This window comes from Colias croceus, chromosome 16, assembly GCF_905220415.1.
Source record: "Colias croceus chromosome 16, ilColCroc2.1".
Taxonomy (NCBI): Eukaryota; Metazoa; Arthropoda; class Insecta; order Lepidoptera; family Pieridae; genus Colias; species Colias croceus.
In genome coordinates, this window is record NC_059552.1 from 9566481 (window position 1) to 9586837 (window position 20357).

At 36.3% G+C, this 20357-nt stretch overlaps 1 protein-coding gene across 1 annotated transcript; it reads left to right on the forward strand.

Moving 5' to 3' along the window:
• The first annotated feature begins 1475 nt into the window (after nucleotides 1-1475).
• LOC123698389 (AP-3 complex subunit beta-2) lies at nucleotides 1476-18823 on the forward strand. The gene is made up of 23 exons (XM_045644998.1): nucleotides 1476-1747; nucleotides 2120-2227; nucleotides 2766-2904; nucleotides 3470-3630; nucleotides 3946-4089; nucleotides 4460-4565; nucleotides 5053-5251; nucleotides 5780-5889; nucleotides 6257-6524; nucleotides 7748-7856; nucleotides 8499-8610; nucleotides 9202-9448; nucleotides 10788-10936; nucleotides 12203-12297; nucleotides 12963-13028; nucleotides 13451-13565; nucleotides 13961-14123; nucleotides 14576-14778; nucleotides 15082-15220; nucleotides 16016-16125; nucleotides 17360-17463; nucleotides 17772-17933; nucleotides 18773-18823. Exons 1-22 carry the CDS (start codon nucleotides 1641-1643, stop codon nucleotides 17917-17919), a joined length of 3102 nt encoding a protein of 1033 aa, XP_045500954.1. The 5' UTR covers nucleotides 1476-1640; the 3' UTR covers nucleotides 17920-17933; nucleotides 18773-18823.
• Nucleotides 18824-20357: the final 1534 nt, after the last annotated feature.

A 20357-nucleotide genomic window follows, 5' to 3' on the forward strand; every position in this document is an offset into this window, starting at 1 on the left:
TACTAAATGAAGCAGGTAGGCATGGGCGTAGCCACGGTGGGGCAGGGTGGGGCGCTTGCCCCACTCTAGCTTTGACCTGGAAGGTAGGTAGATACCTAACCAAATCTAAAAATTGAAGTACCTACTAACTACTAAGCTTAATATCCGCAAGAAAATTCACACTCGATTCTCGAAAGTCTACAGGCGACACAGAAAATGCGACCTTTATAATTTTATTAGTATTATTTACCTCTAAATTGACTGACTAACAACTAACAAGTGTCATACGCCCAGCGACCAAACGGCTGATGATTTTTGGATCTATTTCGTGGTGTGGTAGGTGAACAATAAGGTGTTTTGAATAAGAATAATTCGAACAACGAATTACACACGAAAAAAGAAAATAGCTGAGGCTACATGAACATGAACTGTAAGAAAAATAAGTATAGTACCCCAATTATAGTTACCCCACTAACTTATCCAATTTCACTTTTGTTGTGTTACACGTTCTACAACTCACTGATACTTTTTACTTTACACTTTTTTTTTTTAGTGCCTACACTAGAAAAAATGCATTCGTGAATGCCTGCGCGAATGCCATCGCAAATGCCTTCGCAAATGCCTTCGCGAATGCCTTCGCAAATGCCTTCGCGAATGCCTTCGCCAATGCCTTCGCGAATGCCTTCGCAAATGCCTTCGCAAATGCCTTCGCAAATGCCTTCGCGAATGCCTTCGCGAATGCCATCGCGAATGCCTTCGCGAATGCCTTCGCAAATGCCTTCGCAAATGTCTTCGCAAATGCCTTCGCGAATGCCTTCGCGAATGCCTTCGCTAATGCCATCGCGAATGTCTTCACAAATGCCTTCGCAAATGCCTTCGCGAATGCCATCGTAAATGCCTTCGCGAATGCCTTCGCGAATGCCTTCGCGAATGCCTTCGCGAGTGCCTTCGCGAATGCCTTCGCAAATGCCGGCGGTACGGTCGCCGGCATTTGAAGACCTGGATATAACTTTGGGTACATACTTGGTACATACAGTTGCTAGTTATATATTATTTTTTATTGTTGCCCCACCTTGAGCCCATGGCTAGCTACGCCCATGCAGGTAGGTAACGTAGCCCATAGGCTATAACATGCCACAAACTTATAACACCCTAAAGGTCTAAAGTATGGAACCGAAATTGCAAATGTAATATAATGCAAGAAATATTCGTAAATTTCTAACTTACGTACCAACTTCAATGTATATCTCAAACAGTCAACACGTGCGGTTTGCGCAAACATAATATATTAGTGCAAACTTTTGCTGTTGTGTGGACCCGCCGTAATGTACTTTTATAAATTTAATTTTTTATAGAATTGAAACAAAATTATATTGAATTTTATGCAACCCAAGCTTCTTTTTCTATTACTCTCATACCAGCGATGATATTTTCAATTTCAAACATAGAACGAATAATAACGAAATAGCTACTATTAATTAGTATTCTGTGACGAAACGTTAATATTTATTTCTAAACGTGACTGTCAGCTGTCAAAACAAAAAAGATTGTCAAATGTCAGCACGGAACACGTCAAAAGTCAAAACTCGAAACTCAAATTTTCGGATGTTATAAAAGAGAAATTCTTTCTAATATTAATTGTTGTTAAGCAAAGTGTGACAATGGCTACAACACCGTCGTATAATAATGATAAAGTTGTTACCGGTGAGGTGGAGTATCCTGCGGGTGATCCAGCCTCTGGAGCTTTCTTTCAACCGGATTATAAAAAGTAAGATCGATACACATATACTTTCTATTCCATGTACCTATTTGATACGAAAATTCAAACTTGTAACTCATAATTCAATTATAAATAGATGCCTAATGTATCAGGTATTGCCTTTTGAATGTCTCACTTCTAGGCAAGTTAGCAGTTTTATGAAGTAATCCAATAGGATTATAAAAGCTTCTATCTGAAAGTATTATTTATTTAGAAATTAGAAATACATATATCAAGCCAATTATAGAAAATAGTTACTGTATTGTATTTGGGCTTCAAATACACTATGTCTAGTATTGTGTAGTGTGTGTTTGAATCATTATTGTTGATATGAACTAGAGATTAATTTTGAATACTTACAAAAGGTCACTGTTATTTTAGAAATGAAGATCTGAAATTGATGCTGGATGGATCAAAAGATTCTCTCAAATTGGAAGCTATGAAGAGGATCATCGGAATGATTGCTAAAGGAAGGGATGCTTCGGATTTGTAAGTTATATGTTATATTTATTCAAAACTTGTACTTAGAATTAACGATCATAAATAAAATATTGAAGTTTTATTAAGTTACTAGCTGTTCCCCGTGGTTTCACCCGCATTTCTCCGTTCCTGTTGATCTTAGCGTGATGATATATAGCCTATAGCCATCCTCGATAAATGGGCTATCTAACCGGACCATTAGTTCCTGAGATTAGCGTGTTCAAACAAAAAAACAAACAAATTCTTTAGTTTTATAATATTAGTATAAATTATCTTGGTTATCTTCTGTTATTTTACAACTTAAAAATTGGAATTGATAAATATTCTTTATTATGCTCATCTTGGTATTAACCAAGATCATGAAGTATTAACTTAATTCATCAACATCATTTATCAAGTAATCAATTCATCAGTCATCATCATCAAGTTTGTCAATTTTAAAATTATTTATTTTATCATAAATATTTTACAATTCTATCATTCACTCTGAATTGTTTATATTTTAAAAATGCACTTACCATTTTTATTAACCACGCCAAATTTTCAGATTTCCAGCAGTAGTAAAGAATGTGGTGTCAAAGAACATAGAAGTGAAGAAGTTAGTGTATGTGTACCTTGTTAGATATGCTGAAGAACAACAGGATCTAGCTCTACTGTCTATTAGTACTTTCCAAAGAGCTCTAAAGGTAAGCTTGTTTGATAATCTACTGTAAACCATTATACAAAAAGAATAATAAAAATGAGCGTGTGCCGAGTGCACGTGTCAGAAGTGAAACTTCTTTGGCAAGATTTAGCATGTTCGTTGTTAAGTAGCTTTAAAATACATAAGTTGTTAATTCATAATGTTGCCTACGTGTTAATAATAAGTTTTTGAAGAAAAACTTCGCCTTGCGAGTAAATTTTCTAGGTCACGTCATGGTAATACCATCACGTCATGGAGTAAGGCGACGATTTTGGTATATTTGAATCTTGCCAAAGAAGTCACTTCTGACGCGTGTGCTCAGCAGATGCGCTCTTTTTTTAAGCTATTGCATAGCTTCTATCGCGGGCCTTAAGTGTGGGGACCGAATCGAGAACTTCCGTAACGAAAAAACCTCAGGCTCCCCGCTCCGACTGGCTCGGAGGTGTGGCCTGAAGGCATGCTATGCAATAGCTTTACCGCGGCAGTCCCCGAGTGCCACACGTCTTTTAATGTTATGTGTACATAACACAATAAAGTGCAATAAACAAAAATAAAAAAATGTATTCCAGGATCCGAACCAACTAATTAGAGCTAGTGCTTTACGTGTCCTATCTTCTATTCGAGTACCAATGATAGTGCCGATCGTAATGTTGGCGATCAGAGACTCGGCGAGTGACATGAGTCCGTATGTGAGGAAGACAGCCGCACACGCTATACCTAAGTTGTACAGGTGAGAGAGGGATAGATATAGTTTTGGTTGTGTGGATTTGAATTTTATGTATCTTATCCCATTTGTACAAGAAAATGTACAACAAAGGTGAACATCTTGTAAGATGTGTTTGCCTTTGTATAATATTATGCATATGGTTGCTTTTGAAAACTTACATTACAATAAAAAAATATATTTCCTTCAAATTCGATAGATCTACAGCGTAAATAAAAAGAAATAAAAAGTAGTTTACATTAAAAACATATACATTATGGATATGTTTTATTATTGTTTTTTGTAATCGATAAACTAACACATAAATATTCTCTTCAACAGCCTAGATCCAGAGCAAAAGGAGGAATTAGTGGCAATCATAGATAAGTTATTATCGGACAAAGCACCTTTAGTAGTGGGATCTGCAGCCATGGCATTCTCTGAAGTGTGCGGAGATAGAATGAGTCTTATACATAGGAGTTACAGGTATACCACTATTTTTACTAGTAGGTGCTACTAATTAAATAAATGTTTATTATAATATTTTTATTGGGGTAATATTTTATAACTAAAGGTATATGTTTCTTCATATACTTCATATGAAACTTCATGATGCTAAGTTAAGAGAGATGTGCCTTGTGACTTTTTTCTGGTTGATTTTACTCTCAAAATTTGAACCGTAAACAGAGTATCAACATAATTATTTTATAATGTTATTGATTTAATCCGTGATCCAGCCAGAGCAATGGTATTTATTCTAATATTTCGGATTTTTATTATTTTCATAAAAACGAAATATCAAAGTCGATACTTTGTGTAAGTATATCGATATATACATTTTATTTCCCTTCTACAGAAAACTATGCGCATTACTAGCTGATGTCGACGAGTGGGGTCAACTAGCGTTGCTCAACGTTCTCACAGTGTACGCCAAAACTTGCTTTCCCGATCCTAATAATGATGTGAGTATTTTATTTCATCATTTCTGTTTTGGTCTTGTCATTTAGTAAACTTTATTTATTTATTTAAAGATGTATCCTTATAGTACATAAATGATAGTATAGTATCTTATAATAAACAACTAGACTCACAGGCAAGCTCAAAAACTGTCCCAACCAAAACTCTGCCTATGTGTCTTTTAGGTAGAGTTTTCTAATGAGAGACATTAAACATTACTGTAATTGTTGTAGAAATGTTAAAAGTGCTGATTTGTATGAAAATGTTATACAACGTCGGTTGGTTATTTTTTGACGAGCAAAATTGGCGATTGCATCTTGTAATAGTTTATAGTACGTAAAAAATTGTTAAACACTGTATTTGTAAATCTTAGGACTAATAAATGCTTACGATTTGTTCAAATTTTTTTATGGTTATACAATTTTGTTTTTTTAAACGAAAAAATATTTTCTATTAATAATGTGTGTATTTTCTATTAATAAACTCTTTCAGAACTATTCAAGCGAGAGTGAAGAAGAGAAACCGTTCTACGATTCAGACTCAGATGCAAGTAATCCAAAAAGGACATCATCTTCACCTACTGTAGATCCTGATCTAAGGTTGTTGCTTCGAGCTGCAAAGCCACTATTACAGAGTAGGAATGCTGGTGTTGTGATGGCAGTAGCACAACTGTTCTATCATTGTGGACCTGGTGAGTTTTTGTATACTGTGGCGATTTTATTGGTCCCTTTGTATATGTTCTCTGACTATTGCGTAGAGTTGTGAAGCCATTGATACAGAGCAGGAAAGCTGGTGTGGTGATGGCAGTAGCACAACTTTTTTATCATTATGGACCTGGTGAGTTTTTGTACTCTGTGGCAATAAGGTATCCTATTTCTAACTGTCGCATCAAGACGCTAAGTGACTGCTACATAGCAGGAACGCTAGTGTAGAATACGATTATTTGAGTATAAGTGGCTTAAGCTTTTTTTTCAGACCTCCACACAACTACAAAAAAGTTGTGTGGTGGTCTGAAAAAAAAAGACTACTATAGAGAATATTTCTACAATTTTGGAAATAAATGGTACTTCATTACAAGTTTAAAATATTGTACACTCTCTGACTTTATCTTCATAATGTTTAGATCAGAAAGATACATGCATTTCCAGATTTTGTCAATCTGAACATCATAACGAAAAATTATCTTAGTAAAAAATAACACAACAAAATTTGATTCCAGTACAAGAACTACCGCCAGTAGCGAAAGCGATGGTGCGTTTACTTCGAGCTCATGTGGAAGTGCAGAGTGTTGTTCTGAATTCTATCGCTGCACTTACTGTGTCTAAACGGGTAAGTTTTTACATAATTTTAATAAACATTGAGAAAAAAATTAACAAAGAATTAGCAATTTTTTTTATTGATTCGAATTCAGGGTTTTTTCCTTATAAATAATATCAAAGTTCTTAGGTTAAAAAATCACGATACAAAGTACACAGTATAGAACAGCACAGGAAATATTAAAAAAAATTGTCAGTTTTTATTGCAGAAATACTACTTAGTACAACTGTAAATTGTATTTATCACTTAAATTCAAAAGTAAAAATTTTTTTTCATTTCATCACTCCCCCCCTCCCCCCCATGTAAAAAAAACATTTCGATCAAACCACCAAAAGTTTTGAAAAAAAGCATTTTTATATACCTACCATGTCCCTTACAGGCGCTTTTCGAACCGTTCCTCAAGTCGTTTTTCGTGCGCAACTCCGACCCCACTCACATAAAACTGCTAAAACTGGAGATATTAACCAACTTGGCAACGGAGGGTACTGCTCCAACGGTATTAAGAGAATATCAGACATATGTGACGTCGAATGATAGAGCCTTCGTAGCGGCCACTATACAAGCTATAGGGAGATTGGCTGTCGCAATAAGTACTGAAACGGAGACGTGCTTGAATGGGTTACTACATTTGCTTTCGAGTAAAGATGGTGAGTGTTGAATATGTTCTTTAGATAATGTTATATCCTACTAGGTTTGCGCAGTCAAAGAAAAACCCGCATAGTTCCCGCTCCCGTGGGATTTCCGAGATTGCGTCATTTTCCCGGGATAAAAAGTAGCCTATGTCCTTTCTCGGGTATCAAAATATCTCATTACCAAATTTCATGACAATTGGTTCAGTAGTTTAGGCGTGATTGAGTAACAGACAGACAGACAGACAGAGTTACTTTCGCATTTATAATATTAGTATAGATTAATATTGTAAATGCGTGTGTATGTTTGTTACTCTTTCACGCAAATACTACTGAATCGATTACTAACAATGAAATGAAGCACACATATAGAGGGTAACTTGGATTAACACATAGGATAGGATTTATCCCGGATATCCCACGGGAACGGGAACTATGCGGGTTTTTCTTTAAAAACGCGGTTGAAGCAGCGGGCGGAAAGCTAGTTGACTATAATGCAAAAAATAACTTTTTTTTGTATTCCGTTAAAATGAGTAAATTGTTTAAGTACATTTTTTTTTTCGAGTTTTCAAATTAGTAAACTTGCTTTGCTAAATGATGCGATTGATCATTGAATTTTGTTTTTTTCTAGTGTTTGAGATTCGAGGCCTTACGAGGCCTTACGAATTGAACTACCGTTACTAAAGTAACGATATAGAAGATATGAGCTTTCCACCCGCGGCTTCGCCCGCGTTTTCAAAGAAAAACCCGTTCCCGTAGGATTTCCGGGATAAAACTTATCCTATGTCCTTTCTCGAGTATCAAAATATCTCTATACCAAATTTCATGCAAATTGGTTCAGTAGTTAAGGCGTGATTGAGTAACAGACAAACAGACAGACAGAGTTACTTTCGCATTTATAATATTAGTATGGATTGTGTAGTTAGATATAAGTTACATAATAAGTAATATTGACATAATTATAAAAGAGCAACTATGGAGTTTCTTGCTGATTCTTCTCCATAGATACTGATTTCCGAATCGGTGGTAAATGTTAAAAATACTTATGTAATGACGATTCGAAAGTGCTACTAAATAGTAGTCTAATTGAATAAATTAATGTTTGAGTTTGAGTTTGAGTAACGGTAGTTCAATTCGTAAGGCCTGTGATCGTATATTAAAACTGACTAGAATTAATAATTTTGCTTGACAGAAACTTAAATAATTTTACATATAATAAAATATTATGTATATTTTAACAGAGTGGGTGGTATGCGAAGCAGTGGTAGTGGTTAAAAGAGTGGTGGGTGGTGGCGCTAGTTCCGCGCGTGCTGCTGTATCTAGAGCCGCTAAACTGCTGCGCTCGGATCGGTGAGATTTTTGTCAAATTATAACTTGAGTTAAAAAATTGGATAGAATGTTTTTTATATATGTATTAATTAGAAAAATCTTTTTATTTCTTTTGCAATGCCCCATAAAAAAGGAAGTTTTGTTTGGCATCCGTTACCTCCCCGCGCGTTACCTATTGGTTACCTCGGAACTTGTGACTGGGTGAATCGATTTTGATGATTTATTTTATTTGAAAGCCTTTCCGTTGGTACTATTGAAATTTTGTTCACTTGAAAGCGATTTAGTTTTTTTTAACCGACTTCAAAAAAAAGGAAGAGGTTATCAATTCGGCCGGTATGTTTTTTTTTTATTTTTTATGTACGTACACCGATTACTCCGAGGTTTCTGAACCGATTTACGTGATTCTTTTTTTGTTCGATGCGGGATGGTGTCGAATTGGTCCCACAAAAATTTTATTCGGATAGGCCCAGTAGTTTTTATTTTATGAGCATTTTTGTCTATAGGTATTTGTGAATGTTGCAAGTGCAAGTTTGAAGTCGGTTGTTTTTAACGCAGTTATCACTTGTTTGAAAGCCTTCCCGTTGGTCCCATTGAAATTTTGTCCACTTGAAAGCGATTTAGTTTTTTGCGAATTAAATCAATTTTTTTTTGTTTGGTGTCCAGTCTGGCGGGCAACGCCCGAGCGGCGGCCGTGTGGCTGGTGGCGGAGCACGGGGCGAAGCACCCGCGGGCCGCCGCCATACTCGCGCACATGCTCGCTAGCTTCGCCGAACAGGTAGGGGCTGGGCCTTGGGGACACTTACTGACACACTCAGTACTCACTTCACTCACTCATTAACGCACACACATTTTATATTGTTACTAGCTGCTCCACGCGGTTTCACCCGCATTGTTCCGCTTCTGTTGGCCTTAGCGTGATGATATAATATAGCCTATAGCCTTCCTCGATAAATGGGCTATATAATATTAGTATAGATTTCATTCATGGGCACACTGATCTAGTAAAACACTTGTACACACACACATTTTTTTATAAGTTAGTTTCAATTTTTTGTCAACCTCACTGAGTTATTTACACGTACACTTTTTTATCGGGGTCGGAAAAAAAATTAGTGTAACATTTTTTCGTTACGCGTGAAATTTTTTCGTTACGCGTGACATTTTTCCGTTACGCGCCATCTTTTTCTTATCACTGCCATGCGTGATTCGACGTATTTCTGTAAAGTTGCATATAGTAAGTAAATTATTTTTTGAAAAATAAGGTCATAAAGAAGTTTCACTTCTTACCTACGTGTGTACACTAGTATACGCACACATTTTTTTTTATAAGCTATATTAATGTTTTTATAAAACTTTTCCCTTCCAGGACGAGCTAGTAAAGCTACAGCTTCTTTCTCTAGCCGTAAAGCTTTCAATAACGCAATCAGACACACTACCAATGTGCCGCTACGTGCTAAACCTCGCGCGCTACGACGCGAGCTACGACGTGAGAGATCGTGCGAGAATGCTACGAAAGTTTATTGAACCCGGTGATAATTCGTTACTGGCGCAGTATGCCGCGCATATTTTCTGCCCAGACAAGCCAAAACCAACCGTATTGGCCAGTTTTAAGGGTGAGTTTTGTTTGAATTAAGAATTTTTTAAGTATTTCTCGTTTATGCGCTACGATATCTCGCTACGTGCTACACTTAGTGTGCTACGCGTGAGGATGAAACCGACCGTATTGACAAGGATTAAGGGTGAGTTTTGTATGACAGATGTTTGTAATTTGAAAAGCGTAGCTGATTTAATGTTTATGCGCTACGCCGTGCTGCTACATGTGCTACGATGTGAGGGACCGCGCGAGAATGCTACAAAGTTCATTGAACCTGGTGATAATTCGTTATTGGCGCAGTATGCCGCGCATATCTTCTGTCCTGATAAGCCGAAACCGACCGTATTGACCAGTTTTAAGGGTAAGTTTTGTGTGACTGATTTTCCAACAGCATAACGGACTTTTTGGGTTATGATACAAGTGATTTTTAGGATAAGATTTAATGATTTAAGGTTTGTTTTAAATTGATATAATATATTGGTATTCTATTTGGATAATGTTCAAACTGACTGCACTGACGATTAGAGACGCTAATACAGTGCCACAATCTTAACTGACCCGGTGGCAAAAAATGGAAATACGTGCCACAGTTTTGAATTGTCACATTTTCACAGACTTTTCATACGGAATATTTTGTATAAATAAAAAGTTACTTATTAATGTTAATTTACACCATTGGCAATGACATTATATTTACCCTTGCATCCGGGGAAATACTATTTAGCGGCACTAAAATCGACATCAGTGACACCGTCACCGGGTCAGTTAAGTTTGTGGCACTGTACTTAATTTTCCCAATACCAAAAGCTACCATTCTTACAAAAGTGTTGCTTTTAAAAAACCATGTTGGTTCACAGACCGTGAATAATACACATTGGGCTCGCTGTCCCAATACATAGGAGTAGCGGCGAACTCATACCGCGCGCTACCAGCAGCCCCACCGCGTGCACAGCACTCCGACCTTACTTGCCAATCTTTAAGCGACTATAACAACCACACAGCTTGTTAAGCCAAAAACAACCCTACCACCCACACATAAGATCCATTCTCGCTTACAGACCGCGTTCATGTAGGCTCGCTGTCTAAATGCTCCATTCTAATAGCGACCCTACCACCCACAAATAATGTCCATTATCGTTCATTAATCGTGAGCAATACACACTACATAAAGTCTCCCGTTACCACCGAACTTGCCATTCTAAAAACAAGCCTACCTTCCTGACTATAAGACTCATTCTCGTTCACAGACCGTGAACAATACACAGTCGGCTTGCCAATCTATAAGCGACTATAACAACGACACAGCTTGTTAAGCCAAAAACAACCCTACCACCCACTCACAAGGTCCACTTTTGCAGATCGTGAACAGTACACACTGGGGTCGCTATCCCAATACATAGGGGTCGCAGCGAATTCATACCGCGCGCTACCCGCCGCCCCCCCACGCTCGCAGCACGCCGACTTGCGCGAGCCGCTTGCGCAAGTGCCGCAGCCTGTGGATACGCCGGTATGTGGAGATCTGAATATGATATAATATGAATATAATATATATTGAACATGCTTCCTGAATCTGTGTTCCCCGATGAGTACAATTTGGAGGTCTTCAAGGGGAGAGTGAACAGGTACATTCTAGGGAAGCGCACTCCATCTTAGGCCACATCTCAGCTAACCATCAGGCGAGATTGTGGCCAAGCGCTCCCCTATCGTACAATAAAATAATAATAGTTTAAAAAAACTAAAAAACACGCTTTTTATAGAAAACCGAACTAAAAAATAGAAAATTTTATCAAATTAGTGTATTGTCATCGGTCCTCAATAAATCTACAAAGTTTGAACGAAATCTGGCCGTTTAAAGTGGGTCAAAATCGCGCCCAAAGAAGTCGGTTACAAACATACAAACATACAGGTGAAGCTAATATAAAGCGTGTAAAAAAAGAAATACACTAATATTATAAAGCTGAAGAGTCTGTTTGTTTGTTTGAACGCGCTAATCTCGGGAACTACTGGTCCGATTTGAAAAATTCTTTCGGTGTTAGATAGCCCATTTATCGAGGAAGGCTATAGGCTATATATCATCACGCTGAGACCAACAGGAGCGGAGCCACGCGAGTGAAACCGTGGAGCTTATATTAGCTTGTTTATTCATTATTCATTTTTCGGAAGATCGACAAATCTTAGGTCTATTGTCCACGTGATAACTAATACGCACGTCAAGCGCTTTCGTGAATTGATGATTGCAAAACGAATGCTTGCATCTTGCGTCTAAACAAAACAAAACTGTTCGAGGAGTGGCAACGTCGCGGTAGCCGCTCGTCATTCGGAGCGGCAACGTCGCGTCAGACAAACTTACTACATGATTGTGTTGGTCGTGCGGCCATACGTATTATGTTGACAATTATTGACTTTACTCTTAAAAGTAACATCTATATATCATATTGACAATATTGACGTGACAACGTTTTATAATTCGATAGAGCCGGCTGCACGCACGAAAAACATGACTCATGCGGCGTTACCTCGCTCTGAGGCGTTCCATGTAAGGCTTGAAGTGCAAGCGAGAGCGCGGAAAGAACGACAAAGAAGCACAATCGGACGTTGTCACGTTCAACTATCGTCAGAAAACCCACTTTACAGACAACCAATTTTTATAATCTTCTGCTTAAATATTAATGCACGCACTCGTTTACAGTTTTTTGCGTATAATTAGAATTTTTATTTTTGTCTATGATTCTTTCAAATTTTCGTCGATGTAAATTTTTATCGAACGTTCCAGAAAAATAAAACGTTCTACTCGGAGCCGGAAAGCCATTCAGGGTCTTCGTCTTCAGGCTCGTCATCTTCCAGTGGTTCTGAAGAGTCGTCTGACGAGTAAGCTTTCTAATTTTAACATAAAGAGTATGAAAATTAGAGAGAAATGTTTTATGAAAAATAGTTGCGTAAATAAATTTTAAGCTATTGCATAGCTTCTATCGCGGGCCTTGAGCGCGGGGACCGAATCGAGAAATTCCGTAACGAAAAACCTCACGCTCCCCACTCCTTGGGGCGGAGGTGTGGCTTGAAGGCATAGCATGCAATAGCGCAACCGCCCCAGTCCCCGAGTTACACACGTCCTTTTTTCTGTATTTTAACGATTCAAAAGTGCTTTTAAACGAAGTCTAGTTGAATAAATAAATGTTTGTTTGTTTGTTAAGAATTAATTTTGTTTAAGCAGATACAAAAAGATTAAAATTGAAGTCAAAATCTTCTGTCATTTAATGTGTCACTTTTAAGAAATATTTTAAAACTAGCTTTCCACCCGTGGCATCGCCTGCGCAGTCAAAGAAAAACCCGCATAGTCCCCGTTCCCGTAAGATTTCCGGGATAAAACCTATCCTATGTGCTTTCTCGGGTATCATAATATCTATATACCAAATTTCATGCAAATTGGTTCAGTAGTTAAGGCATGATTGAGTAACAGACAGACGGACAGAGTTACTTTCGCATTTATAATATTAGAATGGATTAACTAAAAAATTATCTTTTAACTGTTTTAGAGAGGGAGATAATGAAAATGAAAACGACAACGAACAAGAGAAATCAAAGGAAACTAATAACTATAAGTAAGTTATTATAATTATTTTTTACATTGTTCTAAACAAAGCATGTGCTCCGAGCACACGTTTCAGAAGTGAAACTTCTTTGCAAGATTCAAAGATACCAAAATCGTCGCCTTACTCCATGACGAGACGGTATTGCCATGACGCGACCTTGAAATATTTTGAGAAATATTTTTAAGGGCCGATTTATCAATGCTTGGATAAAACTTATTCGTCGAATAATGTATAAAACTGCCATTTTAAAAACGTATTCTAATTGCCCGTATTTGACAGTTTACGTGACATTTTAATACTATCGTGTAATACTTTATTGGACGGATAAGTTTTATACAAGCATTGAAAAATCGGCCCTTAAAAATATTTCTTCTTAAAATTAGGTGTAAAACTATAATTTATTTATTTTCGATCATTTTGTCACAAATCAGGTCGAATTCTGAGACATCGGACAGTGAGTCAGATAGTGAGTCGTCCAGTTCTGAAGCGAGTGAGAGTGACAGCAGTGCGGAGGGTACGGACAAACAGACTAAACAGGAACGGAAGGTAAGGAAACACACGTTTTGATACTAGAATTTTATTTTTATTTTTTATTATTAAATTAAAATTAAAAACGAATATTGTCCTGCTTTATATTCCAAAAAACCGTAATAAAGTTTGAATGTATGTTTGTAATATCAAAATAACCGCTTTTTACTAAATGCGTATGGATCTAAACGCGGACATATACCTAAATTGTTGTCTGTCTGTTATTTCCGGCTAATATCAGGAACGGCTGGATCGATTGTGACGGACTGTTCACTGGCAGATAGCTGATATTATAAGGAGTAACTTATGCTTTTTATACTGATATTCCCATCGGATCATTAGGATTATAACCAACAAACACATTTACGCGGGTTAAACCGCGGGACGCAAGTAGTTTGGTATATTTTTTTCAGCCACAAGACTTACCAAAACAAGATGCACAAAAGAAAAACGAGAAATCGAACCTGGAACTCCTGCTAGAGCTGGACGAAGTGGCGAGCACTTTACCGACCATGACCCCCACGTGTGGGGGCTTTCTGTCACCGCCCACTAATAAACATGGCGGTTTTAATGATGGTGAGTGTGATTTTTTTTATTTTTTGTGTTTTTTTTTGAGAATTTTTTCGGGAAGGATGTTTTTTATTGTTTCGACATTGTTATACGTATGGTCGACACCGTTATAAACGACAATATTATACAATTTTCCTGCGACATAATATTATGTATGTGTTTTTGTCATCTAAGAATGAATTATACGTATTATATTATTTACTAGCTGCGCAGAGCGCAGCTTCACATTGCTTTTTCTTCTTAATTGATAATTTTTAGGAAAAGGTCTTTTTTAATTACCCTATGAAAAGTCTGTGTTTTTTTATGGTTTGCGAATAACAAAATGATGGATTACTATAAAATTTTCAAACTCATTAAAATCACGTACTAGAGAACACATTACTAACCACAAAGCAAAGTAAAAACATAACTATTTAAATCTATTATTATTAGTATAGATATATTAATTTCCCCCACAGAGGACACAATAACCCCCATAGGGGCTAGCATAATCCCCACGCGGGGAACCGAAGTAGTGTCCCGCGTGATGTCCGGTGGCCTGGCTGTGAGCAGCCACTGGACTCGAACCCCGCACCTCGCGGGGGCCAAGCTGTGCGGGGTCAGGTTGGAGCTGGTGAACCACACCGCTGATGATGTACTGGATCTGAGGGTTGGGAGGATGGTGAGTGATTTAAATTAATCCAGGCGAAAATTGTTTGGTAATAATCAACTAGCAGAAATGTGAAATAGCTCAACGAAAAATGAAAAGAATTCATTTTTAATATGTTATTTAAATATCATTGACGTTTAAAAATTGTCCACAACAAAACTCTGCCTATGCGTCTAGGAGGCAGAGTTTTCTAATGAGCGTATACAACATAAAGTAAAGTTGGAACATTAGTTTTAATTGTAATGAATATTTTATGCAACGCCTTAATGTGCGATTGTGTTTATTATCCTAATTAATTATTTATACATTTCCCAGTCCCTTTCGGGTGCTCGAAGTATACACCCGTTCCCATCGATCCCGTGCCTCGGTCCGGGGGCCACAACCACTGTGCTGTTGGGTGTAGACTTCGCGGATTCGATACAACCCGTCGAGTTCACTATCGTTAGCTCTTTGGGTAAGTGTGATAAAAGTATTTGGATGCCATGAAACCAAAATATCAAATTCAATATTATTGACTAAAGAGGTGGTTGGTTATATTTGTTTGTCATATATTTTGTAATATTGAATGATTAAAAAGAAATGGTATGCATATAGCGGAACCCATTGTGTATTTTTTGATCTCATTATATATCATAGAAAAAATATTAATTTGGAATGTGGACGTGTAAAAATATCTTCGTAGATAAAATAAATAACGTTCAAATATGACATTTAATATCCTACTCACAAAGTAAAATATGATGTAATAAACAACATTCGTATATTGTTAGCTAAAGTTAAAAATTCATTTATGGGCCAAGGTATACTTTTTTACAACAGGATTCCTCATAGTATCAAAGAGTTTAGTAGTACAAAATTTAAAAATTATGTCAAAAACGTATTAGTTCAGAGAGCCTATTACAGCATTAAGGAATATATGGAAGATAAAAACCCATGGAGGGTTGTCGCGTGAGAACCGCAGGACAGTTCTTTGGCATATTATGATAATATATACGTACAGTTACTTACATATTTTGTAAAATTAAATTGTAATACTGAAATGATTTTTTAAATCATAGTTCTCTTTTAGAGCAACTATGGAGTTTCTTGCCGATTCTTCTCCATAAGTAGATACTGCTTTCCAAATCGATGGTAAATGTTAAAAATATGTATTGACGTTTCAAAAGTGCTTCTCGAAGAAGTCTAATTGAATAAATAAATGTTTGAGTTTGAGTTTGTGTTTATTCTGAATAAACGGTTTCTATTCCAGGTGAAGTGTCCGTAGTGCTAACGCCTCCAGTTGGCGAATTGGTTCGAGCCGTCACAATGTCGGACACACGCTGGATCAGCGAGCAAAGGAAATTACGCGGCATGACTGAGGTATACACACAGGCTTTATAACTAACATTTTTAAATAAATAATAATAATAATAAAAATTCTTTATTGACAAAAGATTTTACATGTTGAAATATTGAAGTCTCTGACTCCCAAACTAAGTAAAAACCTGTATGTCAGGAGTCAGCGCCCTCTTCCAAAGAGTATTCAAGAAATAAAAATGTGTTATTAAACTAGCTGTGCCCCGCGGTTTCACCCGCATTGCTCCGCTCCTGTTGGTCTTAGCGTAGCCAATAACCTTCCTCGATGAATGGGCTATATAATACCGAAAGAATTTTTCAAATCGGACCAGTAGTTCCTGAAATTAGCGCATTCAAATAAACAAACTCATAAGCTTTATAATATTAGTATAGATGACATAATATACACAGACACACACACATGTACGCACTTAAATCACACGCACACATATTAGCTTTATAACTTACATACACACTTTATACATAGCTTTATAAATTTACTAGCTTTCCGCCCGCGGCTTCGCCCGCGTTTTCAAAGAAAAACCCGCATAGTTCCCTTTCCCGAGGGATTTCCGGGATAAAACCTATCCTATCTCTCAAGTTGGATCGAACTGCACATGGTGTGCGAATTTTATTATAATCGGTTAAGTGGTTTAGGAGACCATTGAGGACAAACATTGTGACACGAGATTTATATATATTAAGATTACGGCCATTTTACTCACTAGGTTAAGTACTTTCGATATCAGTTTAAAGTTTTTGATATCTGTAATAGTTACGGAATAATCGCCTGTGCACACTTAACGATTACACCCTGTATACATCTATAAATTAGAGATTTTAACTCCCTGTGACCAAGCTCGCTGCAGTGTGCGTAACGTCGGGAAAATAAAAATAATAAAAAATAATAAATAATATTATGAATAATTCGCGTTAAAACCAATCAAAATATTTAATTTCTAATATATATAAATCTCGTGTCACAATGTTTGTCCTCAATGGACTCCTAAACCACTTAACCGATTATAATAAAATTCACACACCATGTGCAGTTCGATCCAACTTGAGAGATAGGATAGTTTAAACATGTAAATAGGTACCACGGGCGAAGCCGGGGCGGACCGCTAGTTTCTATATAAATAACTGTATTTGTGCAAAGTTTTGTATATGACGAATTCAATACTAAGAAAATAATAATAGAGATTTTTTTTATTTTTTACATTTATTATGTAGATTAATATATTTATATGTATTACAGTGCGACAAAAAGGCGCCAAAAATGCCAGACGACCTGCTCGTGTGTCAGCGAGTGTTCGAAACAGCGAATGTCGGTTCCGTCGATTCTCCGGCTAATTTCCCCAAGTAATTACAACTATTTTTATTGTTAACTACAATTATTATTATTATCCCTTTTTTAATATTATCTAAAAAATAACTTCATTTCATAACACGCATTAAAATAAAAATAATAAACTCGAAATTTAGTCGTAACATCCTTGCAAATTGCATTCAATTAAGAATATTTAATTAATTTTTTTTTTTTTTCATTATTTGGTAATGAGAAGTGGTCTACTACATTAAAACAATGAAAACGATGTTATTTTTCTTAAATATTACTTTGAAAAAATCCTGTAAGTTTTAAAAATTTAAATACCTAACTTATTTTTCAGATTTGCCGGTCGCCTCTTATCATCTCAAGACTTAGTGCTCATATCAGTTAAAATCCAAAATGACCATAACGTGGTCACTGTGAATTGCCAAAACATGGCGATAGCGTCTATGCTTGCTAACGCAATCGCTAATTCTTTTTGTAAATAAATATTCAAATATATGTTATAAGCTTAGATTATGGATTGGTCTCCGCGCGCTACGACTAGATACCGCCGGCGTACTCGAAAAATGCGGCAACTAAAAGTACGCCGAAATCGGCGTACCCGAGCCAGTCGTGTCACAAGCTTTGTGTGGAGAGGGCGTACCGATAGTTTCTAAAGATTTTGGACAAAACCTGAAGTAAAATGCCTGTTTGTGCCATAAAACTGTTTAAAAAAAATACAACAAATAATAAGAAAGACACTGGGATCACGTACCATCAGAAATAATCGTATTATTCGATATTTCACCTGTACTTTGAAAATGTTGTTTACGAAAATACGACGCCATTTAGTGTTGCCGTACCCATATCCCAAAAACACACTTTTAATTTGAACTTATTTTATTCATAATGTTTTTTTTTCAATACTATTACTAACGCATATTATAAAAAAAATGATAATAACAATAATTTATTTCTGTTTAACCTTGTTTAACTGACTCATATAATATATGTTATTTTTTTATTACCGCTTTTTTACTTTTAAAAAACCTTTGTGATAGTATAGTGGCATCGCAAGTGGATTTGAGTCACATGTTCATGGGTTCGATTCCCGGCAAGGCCAAAATGAAATAAAAATATTCTTCAAACTTCTTTCCAAGATAGCCCATTTCCCATTTATGGGGTAAAATTTATGTAGCTGGCAGTACAATTCTTCACACACACTAGCGTCACCTAGCGTCCTTACAAATTGCCTTACACACACTACAGAACTGAGTTGCCGCACTCACGGAGCTATTGTTTTTAGGTGGAGCGGTATCTAGTCGTAGCGCGCGCGCGGAGACCAATCCTTAATCTAAGGTTATAAGTATATTCCATTTATCTATCGAATAAAGACTATATTGATCGAAATTTGTGTTTTATTTATACTCTGAATGGTTAATATAATGTTTGCATATAAAGAACTATGTAACGAAACTCATCTCTATATCTAATACTAAGGCCCGGCGCAGATATGGCGAAGGGCAGCGCAGCGCATTTTTCATTGTCAAATTATTTTCGACATTGTATTCATTGAAATAAAATTCAAAATCAAATAACAATTTATTTTGGGGAGCATCGAAGCGTCATACGCGAAAGGTAGCGCGCTGCGCTTTTTTGAACGTTAGTTAAGGACAATGCAAATGTCGATAATAGTTTGACAATTAAAAGTGCACTGCGCTGCGCTTGGTCATGTGGGCGCCGGCCTTTATAGCCTTCGAACTTAAAACTACAATCTATCCTCAAATGTGTTTGTAAAAATCTAATTGAAAAAACGAACGTAACAGCAAAATAAAGCTTTACATCATAATTTTAGTGTATTTAGAAAACGCGCCAACAGCAATATAATTTTTGCGACCTAAGCACAGAATACATAATAGTAGCTAGTGGCTAAACTAAGTTAGCCGGCAATCAAGAAATAAATTCAATCTTATTCGATCCGATAAATTATAGTTGGACTTGGACAATTAAAAGGCAAAAACACTTTATTAGTCATAATTATCCACTTAACATTTTCGCATTAGATTGATTGATTCAATAAAAACATATAATATTGAAATTATTTATTGGACTTGGACAATTAAAAGGCAAAAACACTTTATTAGTCATAATTATCCACTTAACATTTTCGCATTAGATTGATTGATTCAATAAAAACATATAATATTGAAATTATTTATTTTCCTGAGTAGTCCGAGTAGTAAGTAGTAAATCGAGTAGTAAACCTTATCACAAATACTGACCAAATAGTAAAATATATCTGATGTAATATTAATTTATTATTGTTCTTAAAATGTATTAACTAGTTTAAAGCTAAAATGTTGTATTTGTGATTAAATGTATTCTTCTTTCTCTCAAAATTAATTATCTCCGAAAATTTTGTGACTATTACATTGTGCTACCACGGTTCAGATACAAACAGACAGCAGTCCCGTTCCACCCAACCACTACAACAAGCACGTTTTTTTTTCACATTTCTTGAATCTATGCCGCTCTGATATAAATAACACTATATTGGTCCCGCAGGCGGCAGGACAGGCTTCGCTTAGTGCGGGAACCAATGAATTTTATAATTATATTAATATCAATTTATTAAATTAATTAATATAACACCATTTGTGCGAATAAAATAGGAAATGTTTTATTTGGGTAAGAATTATATTAAAGGTATCAATGGATGTTTTTGAGTTCATTCACAACATTACATAAAAATATAAATCTTACCTCTTGATATATTTATTTTTAGGGATGTAACGATACATGATTTTGCCGATACGATACCGATACCGATATTTGTAGTAATGTATCGGCGATACCGATACCGATACCGATATCGATGGCTTGGTAGAAAAATAAATAGTGAATTATTCATAAACAGTTACCAACATTTAACAGAGACTCAACT